This window comes from Takifugu flavidus, chromosome 20 (genome assembly GCF_003711565.1).
Source record: "Takifugu flavidus isolate HTHZ2018 chromosome 20, ASM371156v2, whole genome shotgun sequence".
Taxonomy (NCBI): Eukaryota; Metazoa; Chordata; class Actinopteri; order Tetraodontiformes; family Tetraodontidae; genus Takifugu; species Takifugu flavidus.
In genome coordinates this window covers 6,349,870-6,370,863 of record NC_079539.1, presented here as the reverse complement: position 1 = coordinate 6,370,863, position 20,994 = coordinate 6,349,870, and the positions used below count along the sequence as shown (strand labels likewise).

At 50.0% G+C, this 20,994-nt stretch overlaps 2 protein-coding genes and 1 long non-coding RNA gene across 3 annotated transcripts in view; 2 read left to right on the top strand and 1 right to left on the bottom strand.

Moving 5' to 3' along the window:
* Nucleotides 1–12,927, top strand: part of LOC130516837 (poly [ADP-ribose] polymerase tankyrase-1-like) — a 37,292-nt gene extending 24,365 nt beyond the window's left edge. Inside the window, 21 exon segments of the mRNA XM_057018142.1 lie at nt 587–708; nt 788–879; nt 1,170–1,248; nt 1,373–1,544; nt 2,050–2,129; nt 3,670–3,815; nt 3,893–4,058; nt 5,602–5,821; nt 6,716–6,825; nt 7,626–7,814; nt 8,419–8,499; nt 8,578–8,764; nt 8,870–8,949; nt 9,074–9,194; nt 9,691–9,788; nt 10,064–10,138; nt 10,225–10,330; nt 10,393–10,579; nt 10,684–10,840; nt 10,921–11,291; nt 11,340–12,927. Coding sequence (XP_056874122.1) covers nt 587–708; nt 788–879; nt 1,170–1,248; nt 1,373–1,544; nt 2,050–2,129; nt 3,670–3,815; nt 3,893–4,058; nt 5,602–5,821; nt 6,716–6,825; nt 7,626–7,814; nt 8,419–8,499; nt 8,578–8,764; nt 8,870–8,949; nt 9,074–9,194; nt 9,691–9,788; nt 10,064–10,138; nt 10,225–10,330; nt 10,393–10,579; nt 10,684–10,840; nt 10,921–11,007 — 2,555 coding nt within the window. The 3' untranslated portion in view covers nt 11,008–11,291; nt 11,340–12,927.
* Nucleotides 12,928–13,370: 443 nt separating this feature from the next.
* On the top strand, nt 13,371–14,514 carry LOC130516966 (uncharacterized). Its single transcript, XR_008947610.1, has 2 exons — nt 13,371–13,887; nt 14,017–14,514. It is a non-coding gene; the product is annotated as an uncharacterized LOC130516966 (long non-coding RNA).
* dusp4 (dual specificity phosphatase 4) lies at nt 14,383–18,930 on the bottom strand. The gene is made up of 4 exons (XM_057018425.1): nt 18,172–18,930; nt 17,268–17,395; nt 16,785–17,004; nt 14,383–16,559 (listed from the first exon to the last, which is right to left on the bottom strand). The coding sequence occupies exons 1-4, from the start codon at nt 18,548–18,550 to the stop codon at nt 16,171–16,173; spliced, it is 1,116 nt and encodes a 371-aa protein (XP_056874405.1). The 5' UTR covers nt 18,551–18,930; the 3' UTR covers nt 14,383–16,170.
* Nucleotides 18,931–20,994: the final 2,064 nt, after the last annotated feature.

Sequence of the window (20,994 nt, the reverse complement as noted above, 5' to 3'; positions counted from 1 at the left end):
GTCAAAGCCCAGACGTCAGCGTAAACGGGGTCGGTTTTATTTCAGAAGGCTGGGAGGACGCCGTCCACGGTGTCCTCTCTACAGACGAGCAGGACTTCTGTCCCAGCAGCTCTGTAAGTGTCAGTCAGCGGGTCGACGTGCTCGCCTGCTGCACGTGCCGCTTCACCTCTGCAGAGGCAGATCAAAGCCCGAACGTAACGCGGCCCGAATGGTGACCGACTCACGCTTGCTGCTGCCGCTTCGCTCTGGGATCGAGCGTGAAAAATGTCATTTTCAAGAATGAGCAGAAATCCCCTGAAAACCTTCAGCAGCAGATAAAGTCAGTTTGGAGCTGTGACTGAAGGTCGGGATGGTTGGAAAACTTATATTTCACCCTCAGACTCTCGATTCAGCAGCTGACTAATTACACAACTGTGTGTCTTCCATTTCCTTTAAGATCTGACTCTGCTGAAGAGCCTTTTTGTCTGACCGTTACATTATAAATGCATTTGTAGGGGAAAAAGTGACATTTATAGATGATTTAATTCAGAATTCAGATCATGAAAGTCAGATAGTGGCTTCACTCATGAGCTTTTTCCTTCCCCAGATGAGTTTAAGGGTCACTCGCTTCTTCAGGCTGCGCGTGAGGCCGACGTGGCCAAAGCCAAGAAGAGTCTGGTCCTGGAGATCATCAACTTCAAACACCCTCACACGCATGAGACTGCACTGGTGAGACACACACACGCACACACACACGCACACACTGGGCTGCACAGATGCTAAGGCAGTGTTTCCGTTTGTGCGTTAGCATTGCGCTGTTGCGTCGCCGCACCCAAAGAGGAAACAGGTGACCGAGCTGCTGCTGAGGAAAGGTGCCAACGTCAACGAGAAGAACAAAGAGTGAGTTGTGCTGTCGGCACACGTTTGTGCAGCATCATTTAACACAGGTTGTTCACTAAAACGGCCTTTTGTGTGCTGTCAGTACTTTGGTGTGTTTGTCCCATCAGTTACCGAATTCAAATAAATACATTTTATCGTAAATAAAATAATTATTATAATAAATTGCTAAAACCTCATAAGAAATATTGATGCTTTCTCAAGCGTCTGATGTGAGAATATTTGCGTTTCTGGAAGAGGGTGCTAAACCCTGAGATTAACGCTCAGATTAACCTTAAATCCTCCGTCTGCAGTTTCATGACGCCTCTTCATGTGGCAGCAGAACGCGCTCACAACGACGTCATGGAGGTTCTGCAGAAACACGGTGCAAAGGTAAATCTGCCTTAAGCTGACAGTGTTTACATTTACCCGAAAATGGGGGATTTTGAATGCAAATCGTCACATTTTGCTCCTTTTGAAGGCACTTTTGAAGGCTGAGTAACGGTGGTGTTTGCAGGTGAATGCTCTCGACACGCTAGGTCAGACGGCGTTGCACCGCGCAGCCCTGGCCGGCCACCTCCAGACCTGTAGGCTGTTGCTAGGATACGGGGCGGACGCCTCCCTGGTGTCCCTGCAGGGCTTCACCGCCGCTCAGATGGGGAATGAAGCCGTGCAGCAAATACTCAGCGGTGTGTGAACAGTTTGTTGATTCAGACATGAATTAAAAACATGGTGAAGGTCGGTGCTCAACCTGATGAGCACCGAGCATGGGTTTGGTCGTGGAGACACACGTCTAATACTCTCATTTATTTCCCTTCGGTCTGTGAGGAGCACATTTCTGTCGGCAGCAGCGGCGCTGCAGCAGGTCGGCGCATTGATCCGAGGGTCCATCGAGCGGCAGAAAGTGAATCTGCGCCTCTGTTCTGGGGACAATATTGGCTCTCCTCTGTGTTCTCACTTCCTCTCAGTTCTAACCACAAACTTGTAATCTCGAACAGACCGATTCGCTCCCAAAGCTGATGTAACCTTCTTTCCTGTCAGTTATTGATGAGGCTTTTGGATGGAGTTGTGTAATTTAACTGAAGCTGCTGTCACACGCCGCCCGAGAACCTGCGCCACTCTCCTGCTCATCTTTCTGAAGACCTTCTCATTTGGCCGTTCCTCTGATGTTCTCTTGTGTGTTCTGCTCCACAGAAAATGTCCCAGTCAGAAACTCAGACGTGGATTACAGACTTTTGGAAGCTGCCAAAGCCGGAGACCTGGACACGGTCAAGGTATTCCCCCGCTGCTGCTGCTTATCTTCATCATGTGTGTTGCTTTGAGCCGTATAATCAGCAGATATTGAGGATCTTCTCAGCTCACACTTGACCTGCTCCTGCTGAAGAGAAGCCGGATTTATCTCTGTGTTGTAGTTGTGTTTTCTCTAGGAATCAGAAATGTGATGGAATGATGGTGTCCTTAGGTTCAGCAGTAGAGATGGAGGTGTCACACTAATAATAATAATAATAATTATTATTAGTAGGGTCTCGGGGTGTGGAGTCGCTCAGGTCTGTCAGCTTTTGTGAAGCAGGTGAGCGCTGGTGGTGCTTCAGACATCTTTAGTTTTAAATGGAACAAATGTTCTGACCTTTCGGAACGTTCCCGTCGCTCTTGCAGCATCGCGGTCGGAGGAGTGTTATTAAATGTCAGATGGAGCTTCCTGTTCACACCTTGTGTCTGTCATCGATTCGGTCTAAACAACAAGCGGTTCTCCCTGTTAAAGGCCAGTTTTCATTAAAAAAGCTCCCGCCAACGGTTCGGTCTGGTCGCTCTTGTCAGAGGACGTGGGCACCGTGGGACCAGCAGGAGCGCACGTGTCCCGATGCTCTGCTGCAGTGAATCTGGGGAGATGCGCGGGGGCAAAGTAATCTGCCGGGGTGTGACGTGTAATTAGGTAAACGCTGAGTAATTATTGCTAATAATCCCAATAATATCCATCGATACCCGCACGAGGAGTCGTTCTCCTGCGTCCTGGCTTTTGCTAACTCTCCTCTCCAGACATTTTTATCAAAGAAAAGAGCTGAAATCATTTTAATAGCATGCGGTCATGCTCCCGCAGGCCTCTGTCGGTCTTCTAGACTTATGAATATGTATAATCAACATGCAGATCATTCCTCCGCCAGCAGCAGACAGATTTCTTCAGGCAGAGCTCAGCAAAAGTGGGTATGATCACAGACGCTCCTCAGATGACCCTAGAAGGGGTTCTTTAGCTTCAGGTCCTCCTCCATGTTCTCATGGATGGTGTCTGGTGTTTCTGGACAGTGGACTCAGTTTCTTCTCATCCTCCCGCCCTGATAACAGCTGCAGTGAGAATAATTTGACAGGTTTACCAGCACTGAGGGTGAAAGCCAGCCGTGCTTAATCCAGATTAGGATGACGGCTCAAACCGAGCTCTTTCAAGCAGAGCTCACAGGTGAGGCGAGGTCGCCGGCCTTTGCCAGCAGGATGTTCCACAGGGCGTCGCAGAGGGAGGCTGGATTCATCTTTTAAAAGAATTCGCTGTGATGTTGTGGTTCGGCTCTGAGAGGATGAAACGCAGGCGTTTTATTTTCTCTGCTCAGCGGGCGGCCGGCGTCTTTGATTCTCAGCTTGGCTTAATAACTTCAGCGTTCCTGCTGTTTCCCTTCAGAACGTGTTGCAAACCTGCTGAAGTTCCCCGACTTGCTGTTCGCCACCAAAGATTCCCCGGATCCTCTCTGTCTCCCTCCTCCTGCTCCGTTTGAACCGGACCTGCTGCCTCCGGGGCAGTTCTAACCCCCCTGTTTCTGTCTGCAGTCGCTGTGCACGGCTCAGAACGTGAACTGTCGGGACCTGGAGGGGCGACACTCCACGCCGCTTCATTTCGCTGCTGGTTACAACCGCGTGTCGGTGGTGGAGTACCTGCTGCACCACGGGGCTGATGTGCACGCCAAGGACAAAGGGTGGGCCGCGCACGTGACTGACGCCACATCGAGGTAGCGAGCAGGGTAGTGACGTAACAGTGTGTCCCTCTGCGCAGCGGTCTGGTGCCCCTCCACAACGCCTGCTCCTACGGCCACTACGAGGTGGCCGAGCTGCTGGTCAGACACGGCGCCTCTGTTAACGTGGCCGACCTGTGGAAGTTCACGCCGCTACACGAAGCTGCCGCCAAGGGCAAATACGAGATCTGCAAACTGCTCCTCAAGGTCAGCCTCAACTGCGTTCCGCGACTCTCCTTCTGGCCAATCGGAAGGCAGACGATAGCGGGATGGTCCCGTCTGTAAAGGGCTCCATCGTGTAGCGATTCAGGATCGGGCGTCACACCCAACAGCAAAGCACGAGTTGATTAGAAGCATCACGTCAGAGTTTCATGAGTAAACCAGGATAAACATCTGGTGTTGGAGAAATGCCGCCTGTTCCTGTTTAGAGTTTCTGAGACGGTGATCTTGAATGTTGGGGAAAGGAAAAAGCTTCAGGATCGGCTCTTTGGTGCCTGGTGGCGTTTGGGCCTTTTTCCGGAGCTCTCATTGGTGGATGCACCACAGACGACATGTCACAAACGCTCAGGATTAAAACCGTCTTCTAATCAAAAGTGGAGACTCGCTCTTTTTCCTCCTGAGCTGTCAGAGCTGCGTTCTCCCGCCAGCTGCACGTGCAGCAGCACATTTGATGTTTCCCTCCGTGTCAGCGTCCGTGACCTCCTCTGCAGATGAATCCCAGAGTTCAGAGACGCGGCCGCTCCCCGCGGCCTCGCTCGGATCTGACGGGCAGAGCTCGGAGGCAGATGTTGGGAACAGATGATCGATTGTTCGGGGTGGTTTCCACATTTGACATTTTCCCAGTCTGTTGGGGAAAATCCCACCACAGAGGAGTTTCTGCTGGATCCTGAGCTGCTTTGTGGCTCCTCGCCCCTCTCCTACCCCCCCCCCCCCCCCCCCCCCCCCCCCCGTGGTGTTACCCTAGCGATGGAACTGTTGTCTCGGGATAAACTGTCCTGTAGTTCAGCAGCAGCTTCCTTTGTCTCCCCTATTTGGTGTCATCTTTCCATTCTTCTCTGTTTTGTTCAGAGTGAAACAACTTGCTCCCGTTTGCAGGATGTGTGGAGGAGACATTTGCATGAGAATAGCCAGAACATAATTAATTTCCTCTCCGTTACAGAGCAGCGTTCCTCATTACCGCCTGTGCATGAAACTTATGAAGTCAAACCATTTCTGGCCTTATTGTTGTTTGTGGAGTTTCACATCGTTGTAGGATCGTTTTTATTCCGTGAATTGGACTGGCTTTCCTGATTGTTTTCTCATCATTTCTCAGTAATTAATGTGCTGCATGAATCTCATTCCCCACCGTTCTCCGTGTCCGTGGCTAAATATTCCTGATCAACCACGGTTCCGGCTCTATCGGGCCGACGTGTCCCTGGAGCTGTGCTGCGTCTGTCATCGGCTGCAGACAGACGCCGGGCAGAGAAATGAAGAGGCGCTGAGGTCGAGAGGCTTTTAAAGAAGACGTCAGAGATGTTGAGGCCGGCGGCTCCTCGGGGGAGCGCCGCACAGCCTCCACATTTAATGAGCACGTTTCCAAATGACTGAAACGGCCGGTTGAGGCGTAACCTAGGAGACGGATAAACACACAGTCTCCAGAGTGTGTGAGGCTCCCCCCCTCACCCCCCCCCCCCCCCCATCATCTCTTCCATCAGCCTCCACTCAGGTTTCATTAAATACATTTTGCTCCATTTTGACTCCCCCCCCCCAGCACGGTGCCGACCCCACCAAGAAGAACCGAGATGGGAACACGCCTCTGGACCTGGTCAAAGACGGCGACACCGACATCCAGGACCTGTTGCGTGGCGACGCCGCCCTGCTGGACGCAGCCAAGAAGGGCTGCCTGGCGCGGGTGCAGAAGTTGTGCAGCCCAGACAACATTAACTGCCGCGACACGCAGGGACGCAACTCCACCCCTCTGCACCTCGCAGGTAACCCCCCACACCCCCCACGCCCCCCCACAGGTGATGCCACTTCAGATGCGCAACTGCCTGGATTTAAACTGGAGACATTCCGGATTAAGCTGTTATTAGATTTACTTTTTTGGATAAACCCTTTGATCTGTGCCGTAATAGTCGATGAAAATCCCTCCTTTCACAACTTATTTCCATATTTTCTCACGGCTGCTTCGGGACTCCGCGCGTTAAAAAGTGGATTATGTTATTTGCCCGAGGCTTTGAGGGCCGACGGACTGTCTGCTGGTTTGAATCCTGGAAAGATGAGAAGGAATTTTTTTGTTACGAAATTACATTTTCATAATTAATCTCAGAATTCCTGAACTTTTCTCAGCCTGAGTTCAGCTCATTTAATGACCAGAGCCTCAGGTTCTGTAGTTCAGGTGAAGCGTGCAGATAGCTGCTAGCTCGCTGTTATTAGCCGTGTTACTGCATCCTTTTGTGTTTTGACCTCATAATTATGGCCTGACTTAATTATTTCCTTTTTATCCTCTCTTAGCTCGTTAAAAACCTGTTGTGGTTTCCTGCAGTGGAAAATAATTCTTTATCTTGTCTCTTAATTTTTCTGCTGCAGCTCTTCATCACACGTCTCCTGTTAGCGGATTAGCTTTTGTTTGCTCTCTATGCTCTTAGACGTCAAAAATTAAAAATAATGGGAAGCAGCAGAGTCGTTTCCACCCCAAGATGCCGAACAACTTCCTTGAGAAGCACTTTGGGATATTTTGCCAATCAGAGCACTCAGGCTCCCACACAGCTTCTGTTGTCACGTTAGAGGAGATGATGATTACACGCTGTCGCGCTGCAGATGAGGGCCGACGTGGCGCTCCCTCCTCTTCCCTCATTCATCTCTCATTTCTCACCGTTCCTCAGCCGGCTACAACAACCTGGAGGTGGCCGAGTATCTGTTGGAACACGGCGCGGATGTCAACGCGCAGGACAAAGGAGGGCTCATTCCGTTACACAACGCTGCCTCGTACGGGGTGAGACGCTCCCACACATGTTGACGCCACTTCTTTTCTTCGTCTTCACAGCGTTCGCCTTGATCAATCAGATGCAATCAAAGGTTTTAGGAAATAATGCTCGTTTTTAGGCTACACTCCTCCTCTGCTCCTCCTCTGCTCCTCCTCTGCTCCGCCCCTCATCCTCCTCTGCTCCTCCCCTGCTCCGCCCCTCACTCTCCTCTGCCCCGCCCCTCATCCTCCTCTGCTCCACCCCTCACCCTCCTCTGCTCCGCCCCTCACTATCCTCTGCCACGCCCCATCCTCCTCTGCTCCTCCCCTGCTCCGCCCCTCACTCGCATCTGCCACACCCCCTCATCCTCCTCTGCCCCGCCCCTCACTATCCTCTGCCCCGCCCCCAACCTCCTCTTCCCGCGCCCCCCATCCTCCTCTGCTCCTCCTCTGCTCCGCCCCCCATCCTCCTCTGCTCCGCCCCTCATCCTCCTCTGCTCCGCTCCTGTTTTAAACCTGGATCACAGACGTGATGCAAGATTGATTTCAGTCTTTCATTTTTAATGCACTTTTTATCTCGGTGACATTTTCCATGGCAGGAAAACGTTCCGCTGATTAAACAGTCATGAAACATATGTGTGCGTGAAAGTTTGATGACCCCCCCCCCCCCCCAGAAACGAGCTCAGCTGTGTTTGACAACTCAGACGTTACGTGAACGCACATTTACGCCTGGGAATGTGGCGTAGCCTCGCTCCGATCCGTGTTTCTGCAGCTCTTGTGAAGCTTCTCCTCTTTCTAAACTCTCTCTCCTTCCCCTTTGTCCCGACCAGCACGTGGACATCGCCGCCCTGCTGATCAAGTACAACACGTGCGTCAACGCCACCGATAAGTGGGCGTTCACGCCGCTCCACGAGGCGGCGCAGAAGGGGCGGACCCAGCTGTGCGCCCTGCTGCTGGCCCACGGAGCCGATCCCACCATGAAGAACCAGGAGGGTCAGACGCCGCTCGACCTGGCTACAGTGAGAACGCTTCCATCTTGTTTAGATGAGAAGAGACGGCTGAAATTGGAACGGCTCAATCAACAGGTTCCGTCTGCTGCTGGGGCGGTTTTTATCGGGCTGAGCCGAGGCTCTTCAGAGGATTATTTCCTCACTGTAGTGGGTTCAACAGGAAAGTCGCCGGTGCCAGGATGATAATTAATATTCTAAAATAAGGAAGGTGATTTAAATACATTTCTGAGAGCTGAGCATGGGAAACTCATTTCCAAGCACAAAGATAGAGGAGCGGAGCCTTAAAGCCAATCCCGGCCCATCCAGCTGGAATAATCCCCCAACTAGATCATTTCCCTGCCAGATATAATTCAAATATACGTGTTGAATTTTGATGTGTGTCTTCCCATTAATTTCAGTCATAAAGATGAGATTACGTGAATTTCCTCTTAATTGAATTGTAATAAAAGAACTTAATCCAGTTCTTTCTGTAGGTTTTGGATTTAATGATCTAAATTCTAAAAAAAAAAATCTTTTTCTGGGCAGTTTTAGTGCTTCTCTTCAGGTGGTGTTTGGGAGCATTAGATAAGAAATAATAATGTTCCTAATGTGCGCCGTCCTGTCTCCGTCCCAGGCTGATGACATCAGAGCGCTGCTGATCGACGCCATGCCGCCAGACGCCCTGCCGAGCTGTTTGAAACCTCAGGCGACTGTGGTGAGTTTTGGACGTCCGGAGATGCCCGAAAATGTCCTGATCACCCCCACAACCATCATTCACCTCTCCGTCTCGCAGGTGAGTGCGAGCGTGGTGAGCACAGGTGCGGCAGGGGGCGTGGTCATCTCGCCGTCTCCATCCCCCTCCTGCCTGTCTGCAGCCAGCAGCATCGACAACCTGACCACACCCCTCGGGGAGCTCGCCGTGGGAGGGGCCGCCGGCTCGGTCGACGTCACGTCCGTGTCCGACAGGAAGGAGGGAGAAGGTACAGACGTGCGTTGTGAGTTTTGGGGGCGGGGTCTTCCTCTTCGTACGTGTCCGTTCCCGCTGACAACGCAGGACCTCCCTAATGACATCACCGTCTGTGCAGCGCTGCTCGACATGACCATCAACCAGTTCTTGAAGAGTCTGGGGCTGGAACACCTGCGAGACATCTTCCAGAGGGAGCAGGTGAGCAACTCACCTCCCTCCGGTCGTAGCTTCCATCAGCCTCCGCGTGTGCGGCGCCGCACGACGTCGAGCCGCCGACCTTTTCTCATTGACCGCCGTCGTCTGTGTCTGTGTTTGGGGGCAGATTTCGCTGGACGTGCTGGCAGACATGGGTCACGAAGAGCTGAAAGAGATCGGCATCAACGCGTACGGCCATCGGCACAAACTCATCAAGGGCATCGAGAGGCTGCTGGGAGGACAACAAGGTCAGGAAACAAACACACAACTGGCGGCAGATGGATTCCGTTTAGCTCCGCCTTCCTGCAGCTGGACTCCAGCAAACTCCCACTTATCAGATCCAGAGGGAGCAAATATGGCAACAGAACAGACGAAAGACCAAAGTATTAAATTAGAAACAGCTCATCCTCAAAGTGGCTCTCTGGTCAGAACATTTAATCTCTTTACTCTCACAGATCCATCATATCTGTGCGCTGCGATTTGATTTAAGGTGGAAAAAAAACCCTGTAGTTTCATTTTTAACTTTAAAATTTTGCTTTTGTGTCACGATTTAAAAGTTTTGGTCACTTCTACAACGTCTCAACTCTGAAATAGTTTGTATCGTGACTGCTGTGATACCGCCCCCTTGTGGCCCAGCGTGATTATGAAAAGTAACAAACCTCCTCCTTATCTTTTACCAAAAAGAGCGAAGTGTGTGTTCAGGTGTGTGTTTTTGTTCCTGTTCATGTTCCTCTTCTTCTGCAGGTGGAAACCCATATCTGACGTTCCACTGTTCCAGCCAGGGAACCGTCCTGATCGACCTGGCAACAGATGACAAGGAGTTCCAGTCTGTGGAGGAGGAAGTACGCATGGACACACACACACACACACACACACACACAGAGGCAGGACCACTTCCTCGTCCATATGTCATGGGAAGCAGTAATTCAAAGCTTCACCTTCAGGTTTAAATCAGGATTTTCTCTGTGAGTCAGCAGCTGAAACAGGTAGAAACAGGTAGAAACAGGTGATCTCCCCTCCATCCTCGGCTCTCGCCACTCAGAGAACAGACTGACCAAACTCCCCTGACAGGCTGCAACAGTCGTAACGTCTCCTTTTCCGGCTGTTTGCGCCCCAGCTGCAGAGCACCATCCGAGAGCACCGCGACGGCGGCAACGCGGGCGGAGTCTTCAGCCGCTACAACATCATCAAGGTGGGGAACGGGGTCCGCCCCCCGTCGCCATGGCCCCCGCCCTGCACGCCAGTGGGAAACCGTTGTGTTGTGATTCTCCCCTGCAGATCCAGAAAGTGGTGAACAAGAAGCTGCGCGAGCGCTACGCCCACCGGCAGAAGGAGATCGCAGACGAGAACCACAACCACCACAACGAGCGGATGCTCTTCCACGGTAGGCGCCCAACATGGCTCCGCCGTTTGGCCGTTGCCGTGACGCTGTGGCCTTTCCTCCAGGTTCCCCCTTCATCAACGCCATCATCCACAAAGGCTTCGACGAGCGCCACGCCTACATCGGCGGCATGTTCGGCGCCGGCATCTATTTTGCCGAGAACTCTTCCAAGAGCAACCAGTACGTGTACGGGATCGGTGGGGGCACCGGCTGCCCCACCCACAAGGACCGCTCGTGTTACGTGTGTCACAGGTGAGACGCAGACGCGCCCGGCTGGGTGTGCCCGGCCCCGCCCACTTTTACCTGATTGGGTCACGGACGATCACTGACGTGAGCGGCGGCCGTTTGTGTTTCAGGCAGATGTTGTTCTGCAGGGTGACGCTCGGGAAGTCCTTCCTGCAGTTCAGCGCCATGAAGATGGCCCACGCCCCCCCCGGACATCACTCCGTCATAGGGCGCCCCAGCGTCAACGGGCTGGCGTACGCCGAGTACGTCATCTACAGAGGAGAGCAGGTACACACACACGCACACACACACACACACGCACACACACACACACACACAGGCCAGCTCTAAGGTGTCGTTCCTCGCAGGCTTACCCAGAGTACCTGATCACGTACCAGATTGTGAAGCCAGAAAGTCCGGCGGCACCAGCAGCCGCCTCTGAGCAGAAGTCCTAACAGAACCAGAACTGCTCCGTTGGAGAAGAATGGACTAAGCTGCCGTTTCAGACCAGAGGCGGGGGGGCAGTGGGGCCCCCGGTGGGGGGCGACGATGCTGTTTTTCTGAACCGGATCTTCGGTAAAACGTGCTGGCGCCGAAGTTCTGGTTCTTTAGCGATGGAAGAGCGCCGTGCTTGTGGACGTGCAGCACTCAGATTTCTCCGCCTCCATTTTTGACCCGTTTCCGGAGGAACCCTTCATGGTTTCACTGGGACTTTAGCAGAACCTGGGCCAGATCACAGGTGTGCCGCCCAGCCTCACGACATCATCAGCGTCTCTGGGACAGACAGGTGTCCTGTCCAGGTCCTGTCCTGTCTGGTGGCTCCACAGTTTCTTCTTCACATCTTCAGTTCTCCACGTCTGGCCGACGTGTTCTTAGATAAATCTGCCTTTTTTTTCCCTTGAAGCCATATTAACATGAAATAACAAATCAGTCATTTTAAACCATCATCGAGTGACGTCGACAGTAGCCAGATTTCCCACTGAGTCTTCAGGACCACAAAGCAGCGTAACTATTAATGTCTGACAGGGAAACTTTGAAGCCAGAATCTATTTGACACTAAAACTGCCTGTGACGAGCCACACGTGTGGCCAGTCAAATGTGATGCAGCTAGAAGCTTCGTGGATGGAACAATCAGCAACACAGGAAGTCAGAGAGGTTTTCTTGAAGCCTGTTTAAAAATTAAAGGAACACTTCACCTCAAAACCAACCAAGTTTGGAGTCCCACCTGTGGTCGTGCGCTCTCAGCCGCAGAGAAGTTGCCTTAAAGCTCAAATTAAAACAAAAAATGCATTTGCATTGAGGTGATCTGTCCCTTTAACGCATCTGAAGCATCTTTTTAACGTTACTGTCTTTCCAAGAAACCACAAATCCTTGTTTACATGAACCTGCTGCCTTTTTCTCTCGCCGTCAGCGCCCTCTAGCGTCCGAACACGGGGATTACAGAGGAGCGCAGCTGTGCGGTGGAGTTCGTGCTACAGTGTTATTTATGTTGGGTTTTTTTTTCCTGAAGCATTTCTATTTATTTTCTCTCATTTTAGATTCTTTTGTTTTTACTACTCAATCGTGCTGAACTAACAAGGTCGTGTTGGAGTTTGTTGTCAGAGGTGTTTATATATCTGCAGCATCAGAACATGTCGGGAACAGCTGAAAGAACTCCAAACTCATTTACTTAAACTTTTTTGTATTTCACTAAAGTGACCACATTTGATCACTGTGATCATGTTTAAATACTGAGACCACTCGGGACCATGTGACTTCTTTTTCACCGATTAAGATTTTGGAGGAAGTTCTTCACATCCTGTAGAACCAAGAGCCAAATGGTCCGAAATCATTCTGAAAATAAGAAAACTCAACATCCTCCAGCCGATCAGGAAGCAGCTGAGGAGAGTAAAGGCCTGTTTTTGGATCATCTCTCTTTTATTCAGAAACATGAGAATTGAAATGGAAGGTAACCCATCTCGAGGTGGGACTGTCGTCATCTTTCTAACGCTGTTACACACATATCAACTTTTCCCTCATGATCTCAGTCATCTCACGTCACGGAGGCTGGGATTTTGTGAAACAGGTGAATAATGCAGTTTGAACTCAGATTTGTCATTTTGTTGGTCATTTTTGGTTCTCTTCATACAGCTGGTCTCTAGAATGTTACAAGTCACAGTTAACTGTGGCCTTAAAATGGCGCTTACGGTTTTCGCTCCATCATTTGTCCATATTTTACACAACTGCGTGTTTGGGCTGTCCCGCCTCTGTATCATGTCTGCGGGGGCCACTCCAGCTCACTGTAAATATTGTGGAGCAAAACTAAACAGGTCATCCATGTTGTACAGAGCTCCTCTTGTACATAAGAAAATCATTAATAAAAGATCTTAAAATTGTCCTTTTCCCTCTTTACCGTGATGCTAAAAAGACACTTTTTACTTCCTTTACATTAATAAAAAACTACTGATGATATTTTTAAGTGAAATGCAATGTTAGAAATGTTGTATGTTGTAGACATCAAAAGATTTATAAGTTATGTGGATATAGAATATATAATATTCTAAAAGGAAGCACGAGTGAGAAATTGACCGCCGTCGACGAAACGATTTACGGCACAATGTTTTGTTTGTTTTCTTTACTTTTTTTTTTAAATGCATAATTATTAGTCGAAACAATTATTGACGTTCGTGACAGAAACACCGTGATTCGGTGAATTCTGCCGGGAGGAATAATTACGTTTGTACTCTTTATGAGTCTACTTTACGACAGTGCTTTACGGCAACAGGTCTTCCCACAAAACCACAGCTTTACGGCCTGCGGTGTCAAACAAACGGCAAGTACTTCAAATTTTAAGATTCCAGACAGTAATTTCTGTTTGTGAGTTTAGGCAAATATGTCGAGTTCCGCGAAAATCTTTAGTTCAAATTAACTGTCTCATCGGAGCTTAATTGTGTTCCTTGCAAGTCTAATTGATGAACTCATATTTTGAATTTCACTATGGACATTTTAAAAAAGGTTTCCTCAGAACTAAATAGACTCAAATGCCTTGTTTATAGTTCGTTTGAATTTCTTTGCAAGTTGCACATAATTCGATTCCGCAAGTGGTTTAAAATTAGACAGGTGCACTGGTGAAATAATTATGTTAGCATTTTTTTAATTGACTAAATTCTTGACCCCATGTTGTGCTCATGGATTGATGATAATAAAATCACTACATCTGGTTTTAATACAATAAATCTTGGGAGAAACTCCAGATTGAGCCGTAAAGCATCGATCTATTCTCTTGTTTCACCTGCTGCAGCCTCGCCTGTAATCGGAGGCAGTTGCACGTCATCGCCACCAGGTGGCGCTCCAAGGTAAGCGGAGTCTTTTGCACTTTGTTTACTGTGTTTTCAGATGTTTTATCCCACATTTACTTGCCAGTAGAAGTCACTAATCAAGACAAATCCAATCAAAAATATTTATTCATCGATTCTCTTTCTCAGTTAAGCCTCAGTTCAATTGATAGATATGCAGGAAATCAGCATTTATTCTGTCAGTGGTGAGTTTTACGCTCTAATTATGATTTTTTTTCTCTTCAGAATGTCTCTTTGACAGCATCACTCACTATAGATTCTGAGGTAGAAGTGATGATTGCGATAGAAAACAAGATTTTTAGGTTTCCACGTAACACTGTCGCTCCGTTTTCCAGCCTCACCTGCGCCCCCTGGCGGTGGATGGCGGAAGCGAGGCCGTTGCAGTGACGTCACACGGCTCGACGGCCTCAGATGTGACGCTGAGAGGGTTTGATTGATAAATCTGAGTTTTAGGGGGGGTGCAGTGCTGTAATTGGATCCAGACAAACGCAGACATTTTAATTAAGAACTTAGTTTATTCCTCGGTAATAAATAAAAGCACAGATAATCATTCCACGATAAAATTCAGGGACTTTTTCGTCTTATAAATGTCCAAGTGGAGGATTGATATTGCAATGACAGATAAAACATCACAGACAGACAGACAGACAGCGAGTCTGGACGAACACAGAGAGGCAGACGGACAGACAGACAGGTCAAACACGGTATTGCCTTTTATCACTGATTGGTTCTTTCTAATGTAAAATCTACTCCGTCTGTACAAATCACATGTTAGAAATACAGTATTGCATCACTTCAAAGTGCTACAGAGAGGCGGAGACAGTCTTCAAACTGATTATTGTTCCAACGCGTATCACGTGACGCTCGACGGTATTGCTACAGAGAGAACTGTGGACAAACTTCGTTAACAGAGGAATTAAACGGCATGTTAGCGACTGAATTATCATTATTTTCCCAGCATGCATTTAACCTGGATTTGCCCCCTGATGGCGTGATGCTGCGAGACGTTTGTCTTTGGTGGGTCAGTGAGGAAATATTGCCACTGAAACTCCTGTTAAACCGGCCGTGTGTCACATGGTCGCGTTTGAGTCTCGACCGATGACACTTCTGAGAATTATCGAGATGAACGTTGGACGGTTAAACGTCTAAACCGATTCCTGTGATCAAGGCACAAACACCTTCATGGAGCTTAATGCTGCACGTTAGCACGTAGAAATGGCAAATGAATAACTAATTTGTCTCCTAAGATGATTTAAAGGAGCTTGAGACCCATTTTTTCCTGATTAGTGCTGTTATGACAGTTGGGAATGCTAATATTCAAATGCTAACGGCTAAAGCTAAAATATAATTTAAAACTAAATAGCTCGCATGGTTGTTAAAGATATTATCTAAATTAAATTGTCAAAAGATTTAGATTTTAATTGCATCTGGATTAATTGTTATATGTAATTTTAAAAAAAACCAAGGAGCAAAACCAGCTCGTTAGCATTGAATCAGTTATCTTCATTTAGGTCAACATGTCTTTTTAAAACCTGACTTCAGTCATTTGAAAATAATTTGACTCAGATTTTCAATGTTTTCCAAATGCTAAAAAAATCCCCCTTTTTCTATCAAATGTGTTAGAAGCCATTAAATCGATGAAACGTACAGAAACGGCAGAACAGACGGGGTTTCCCGCAGCGTGTGTCAGGGGCCTGCTGGCTTATTTTGGCGTCTCATTTGAAGTTTTGTGCTCTGTTGTCACTTCAGGAGGAGGAGGAGGAGGAGGAGGAGTCAGAATGGAAGGATGAAGAGCGGAGGAAGATGTGGGGCGAGACAGGAAGCTCCGCTCGGACACCTGTCACCCAGAGCCGCCTGGTTTCCGTCACCTTGTTTTCATCCGTTTTTTTTGTGGTGACAGACGGGAACGAGCGGGTGCTTAAGATTCTTCCTTCCTTCCTTCCTGTGTCCGTCTCCTCTCCCAATGTTGCCATAGCAACGGAGCCCCATCTTCATACTGAGCTTATTCAGTCGGTGGTGTGTGTGTGCGTGTGTGTGTGTGTGTGTGTGTGTGGGTGTGTGTGTGGGCGTGTCTGTGCGTCGTCGTACGTCTGTTCAACGCTTGGAACGTTTCCAAAGTTCGTTTTTGGTCGATTTGAAGGATCCGGACGTGGAAGGAGCGTCGGCTGGTTGAACTGTAAAAAGTCTGGAATCAGGCACCGTGATGCTGCTCGCCGTCGCCCTCTGGAAGCGTGTGCAGCAGGTCGCCCGGCCACGGGGGGGCGGGGCCTGCGGGCGGCGGCATCAGCAGCCTGGCGAGGTGGTGAGCGGGCTGTGGTGCAGGTAGGCGGAGTTCACCACAGACACCGGGAAGTTAAAAATGAACGGAGAGGTAGGCGTGGTGGACGCCGCGGCGGTGGCCGTCGAAGACTTGGGTCCCAGCAGCGGGCTCGCCGCGGCGGCGGCCTCGGCGGCGCAGGAAGTGGCGAGGAGCTGCGACTCGAACTGCAGCAGCTGCCCCATGAAGCTGAAGTTGGGGGAGATGATGCTGCGGCGCCGCCGCACGAACTCGAAGGCCTCGTCCAGGCGCACGCGCTTCCTCTTCATCAGGTAGGCGAGGCAGATGGTGGCGGAGCGCGAGATCCCCGCCTGGCAGTGGATGAGGACACGCCCACTGGCGTCCCGAACAGAGTCTGAGGGGAGAAGAGGTCAGCGTGTCATCGTCATGGATACGGAGCAACGTAAAGAGCATCCAGAATTCCAGCTTGAGAAGCGCCACAGCGCCGCCTAGTGGGCGGATGATTCAAGATTTAACCTTCGATGCTGAAAGTCTTTTGTTTTGGTGAAATAAATTAAAATTCAGTAAAAAAGAAAAAAAACTGCTTCAGATTTCAAGAAACACACACACACACACTGACCTATGAACTCGATGGCCTCCAGGAACCAGCAGCTGATGTCTGCTTTGTGGTTGTCCTCCACTGGGATGCACTTGTACTGATACGTCCCCTCGAAGTGGTTGGGACAGTCGGCGGACACGTTCAGGAGGGCCGAGATCCCGATGGCGTCCAGAACCTCCTTCTTGGAGGCGTGCAGGGCGCTGCCGAGGTACAGGAAGGGGAGGATCTCCACGGGGCCGCCCTGGGCAGAGGAGGGAGGGGGACATTGTGACATTAGCTAAACTAGCTTGAAAGTCTTCGTCCTCCCTGTCGAACTCGTCCAGCTGGGTAGATCAGTGGTTCAGACCAGTGACGTTCATGTGGAGGTTCAGGGTTCAAGTCCTGGTTTGGGTCAATTATCCTGTCTGGTGACGCGAGGGGGAGCCAGGACGCCGGGGTAGGGGGGTCAGCACCCCCCCCGACTTTTGACGGACTGGACTGGACTGACCAAACCAACGTGCTCACCTGATCGTGATGTGGCGTCCCGCAGGACGAGCACGCCGACTCAACACTGGACTGGCTGCTGAGGACGGGCAAGGACTTGGACTTGAGACAATATTCTGGGTACTCTGTGAAGAACCTGTCGTAGCCGCCTGCAACACAGAGAGAGACCGGGACTAGAACCAACAACCTGGCTTTGTTTATGAACTCATAGAAACATATACAAGATTTATTTTATTTTTATTTCTTCATCCCTGAAGGGAGAATTGAATCATCATAAACATGAATTAACATAACTGTAGTGTAGGTATTTTTTTTTTTTAGTATTTACAAAGTATAGAAACAGAATAAATACAACACAAATAAGATTAGAGCATTACAAGCATATATATTTATACAAAAATACAGAATAAAATAGAAATCAAAATTACAACATAAACATTAAACATTAATAATTGTTGTTGTGTGGCTTTAGGATGAGTTATAGAGTCTGACGGCAGGAGTGACTTCATGTACCCTCAGAGCAGCGAAGCTGACACACACACACACACACACACACAAATACAGCACTACTACAGTCTAAATATTAACCTGGTAATAAAATCTAATTTCCCACCTCGCTGTGTGTGTGTGTGTGTGTGTGTTGCTGTCCGCATCAGCATTACCTCACTCGTCTCCAGCCGTCGTGTGTTGATGTAAAATGTAAAAACTACAGCCGACATAAAGCAGCAGAAAATCTCCTAATAATAATTATAATAATTAATCGGTGCCCAGAAACCATCTAATTATATTTTAGTCTGAACTCGCTATGACCGGAAATTCGATGATCGGAATATTACATTGATTTTAACATTAATATAAAGAGACGTGCAGAATCTAGCCTCAATAATATAATATCTATATGTGTGTGTGCGCGTGCTGCCGCTACCTTTGAGCAGGTACATGCGGGTCCTGTGGCTCCCGGACGCGTCCCTGCTCAGCGCGTTCAGCACCACCGCCAGCGTGCTGTCCCCCTTCACCGCCTCCGAGTCCGGCGTCCTCTCGTCGTACAGCACCGCGGCGGAGAACATGCCGGCGCGCAGGCGGCCGCGGGCGTCCTCGTCCCCGGCCAGGATCTGGTCGAGGCTCAGCGCGGAGCCCTTGGCCCTGCGGCGGACGATGGTGTTGCAGCGGGCGTTGACGGCGCCGCGGATGTGCCCGGCGCTGAACGCCAGGAAGGAGCGGCAGTCCAGCAGCAGACACTTGGCGCCGTCGTCCTTCAGGAGCCGCTTCAGCACCGAGCAGTCGATCTGGCCCAGGTCCTCCATCACGGCGCGTCGCTTCAGGCTCAGCTGTGGGATCCTGCCGCGGGTTTTCCCCCGTGCGCGTCGCTTCTAGCTGCACATCTCCCGCTGCTCGCGCCCGTCACCTCTCCCTGAATGAGCCTCCTCTGTTGTTTCGGTTTTTTTTCTCCTCCTTTTTTATGAATGGGCGCAGCGCGTCACAGCGGAGATGGCGTCACCGGGCGGCAGCCAATCAGAGCCGTCCGGGCCGCCGGCCCCGCCTCCTCGCTGTCGTTCATTCATAAAAAAAACAGACATCAATGAAAGCAGAAACCATCAGGCTGCAGATGAGGACGAGCGGGTTAACTCATGTAGGCCAGCATATACTACACACATGAAACATATAATACCTACATTAAACATATAATACCTACATTAAACATATTACCAACACTACAACCTCAACATATATTACCCACCCTCAACATATACTACACACATGAAACATATATTACCCACATTAAACATATACTACACACATTAAACATACTGTATATTTCCCACATTAAACTTATATTACCCAGATTAAACATATATCTCTATACACGCTATAAACTCGACCAGTTTTATCTGCTGCCCCCAGAACTAAATGGGTCAGTTTTCCTGCTCCGGCGCTCCGTCCAGGATACAACAGTGACAAAGCAAAGCTGCCAGGTTATTAGATCAGGATTACAGTGGGATCATTATGGGCTGGATTAAATCTGTCTTTTATTGAAGCTAACGCTGTCCGTCGTCTTTGTTATCAATGTGAAAAAGGCTTTTATTCCAGATAATCATAATGTGCTTGTTGTCCCTGAGAAGTGTCCCAGACTGCAGGTGGGTGTTCTTACGTATGTCTGCGCAGGAATGTGTGTGTGTGTGTGTGTGTGTGTGTGTGTGTGTGTTCCTGCGAGCGGAAATGCAATTTGCATCTCCCGTCACACGGCCTTGGCCAACGTGCTCAGGTATTTGCATGTACATCTAATTTCCATGGTTACGAGAGGAAGAGAGCAGCAGAGCGACGGATGAGAGGAGGCCAGAGAGAAACAGAACACGGAAGTTTAAAAATACCCTCTGGTCATCCAGGATCCAGCTCACACCGACGTTTCTGCCCCTCAGCAACATTTTTCGCTGTTTTTCTGTGCAGAAAACGGGAGAAATCTGCAAATAAAACTGCGATTAGCTGCTTGGTTTAGCCCCCGAGCCTGACCTAAGCCCAGTGATCTCATGACCTAATCCTAATCCGAGCCCTCAAACACACCTCCGAAGTTGTGAGGACCAAATGTCCTCACTTCCCGAAAATGACCTCATTTCTCTGGAGAACTGCGTCTTTTGGTGTTAAACAGTTGAGAAAACCGTTCGCTACCAACCCTAGCAGAGCCACACACAGGCGGGCGATGTGGCTGCCGTAGCAACAAGGGAGAGGTGTGGGAGGGTGGAGACAGCAGGCGGAAGGCTGGGCCAGGATTGGCCGGAAACGGTGTGTGCGCTGATGTCATCCGGCCGTCCCTCCGTGTCCATCAGTGCGTCCGCTCACACACTCACGCCACCGTCCATCAACACAGCGAGCGGGAGGTTCTCCTGTAGGAGCCGCGGGCCCACCGGGGCCCACCGGGGCCCACCGGGGCCCACCGGGGCTGGGAGACGCTCGCTCAGCCTCCGACCGCCACCCGCCTTCACCAGGCAGCAGGACCCCTGTGCTGGTCTCTGGCCTCTGGCCTCTGGCCTCTGGCCTCGGGGCTCAGGTCTCGGGGCTCTGGTCTCTGGTCTCGGGTCTCTGGGGCTGAGCTAGAGCCTAAAAACAAGAGGAGCTGAGGTGATCAGAAGGGTCCAGAAAGACATCAGTAAAAACACGATTTGTTGGTTTGTGTGCTCCGGATCTGTCCCGCCTTAATCCCATAATCCGGCAGCTCAGCCCGGGCTGAGTGCTGCAGCATTTTCATGAACGAGCGCCGTCCGTGTGCGGGTGATGACATCACAAACCTGTAAAACGCCGTTTAACAGAAATAATGATGAGATGAATCCTCTCAGGTTAGCAGCTACCTGGAGGCTGGAGGGGCCGTGTTTTTACATCAAAGAGAGCGGAGCCACCTGCCGGAGGTCACCGTGGTAACCGGCGCCAGAAATGAAGGTCGCTTCAGCCGATCTGCTGTCAGAAATGGAGAAAGGAGGCGCCAACACGTTTATGGCAGCCGACCAGCAGGGGCGCTGTGTTTCATGAAATCATCTTTAAATATTAATAAATAAAAGAAAAACAACTCGTTTACAGCCGAGACGAAGCACAAAAGCCGCTGAAACCGAACTGGAGTCGCGTGACATCGCACCTTCGCTCCCGAGGCTGAGAGCAAACATCAATTAATCCTCAACGGCCGCGCCCAAAAGCCACTTTAAGATAATCTGCTTTTTACTGTTTTACTGCAGCGCTTGTTTAACCTGCACTCACAACCTGG

Coding starts and splice junctions, on each gene's coding strand:
- dusp4 (XM_057018425.1), bottom strand. CDS start 18,550: ATGGAGGACCTGGGCCAGATCGACTGCTCGGTGCTGAAGCGGCTCCTG. Junction 17,396..18,171: donor CCGCATGTACCTGCTCAAAG/GTAGCGGCAGCA, acceptor TCTGTGTTGCAG/GCGGCTACGACAGGTTCTTC. Junction 16,560..16,784: donor GGAGGCCATCGAGTTCATAG/GTCAGTGTGTGT, acceptor TTCTCCCCTCAG/ACTCTGTTCGGGACGCCAGT.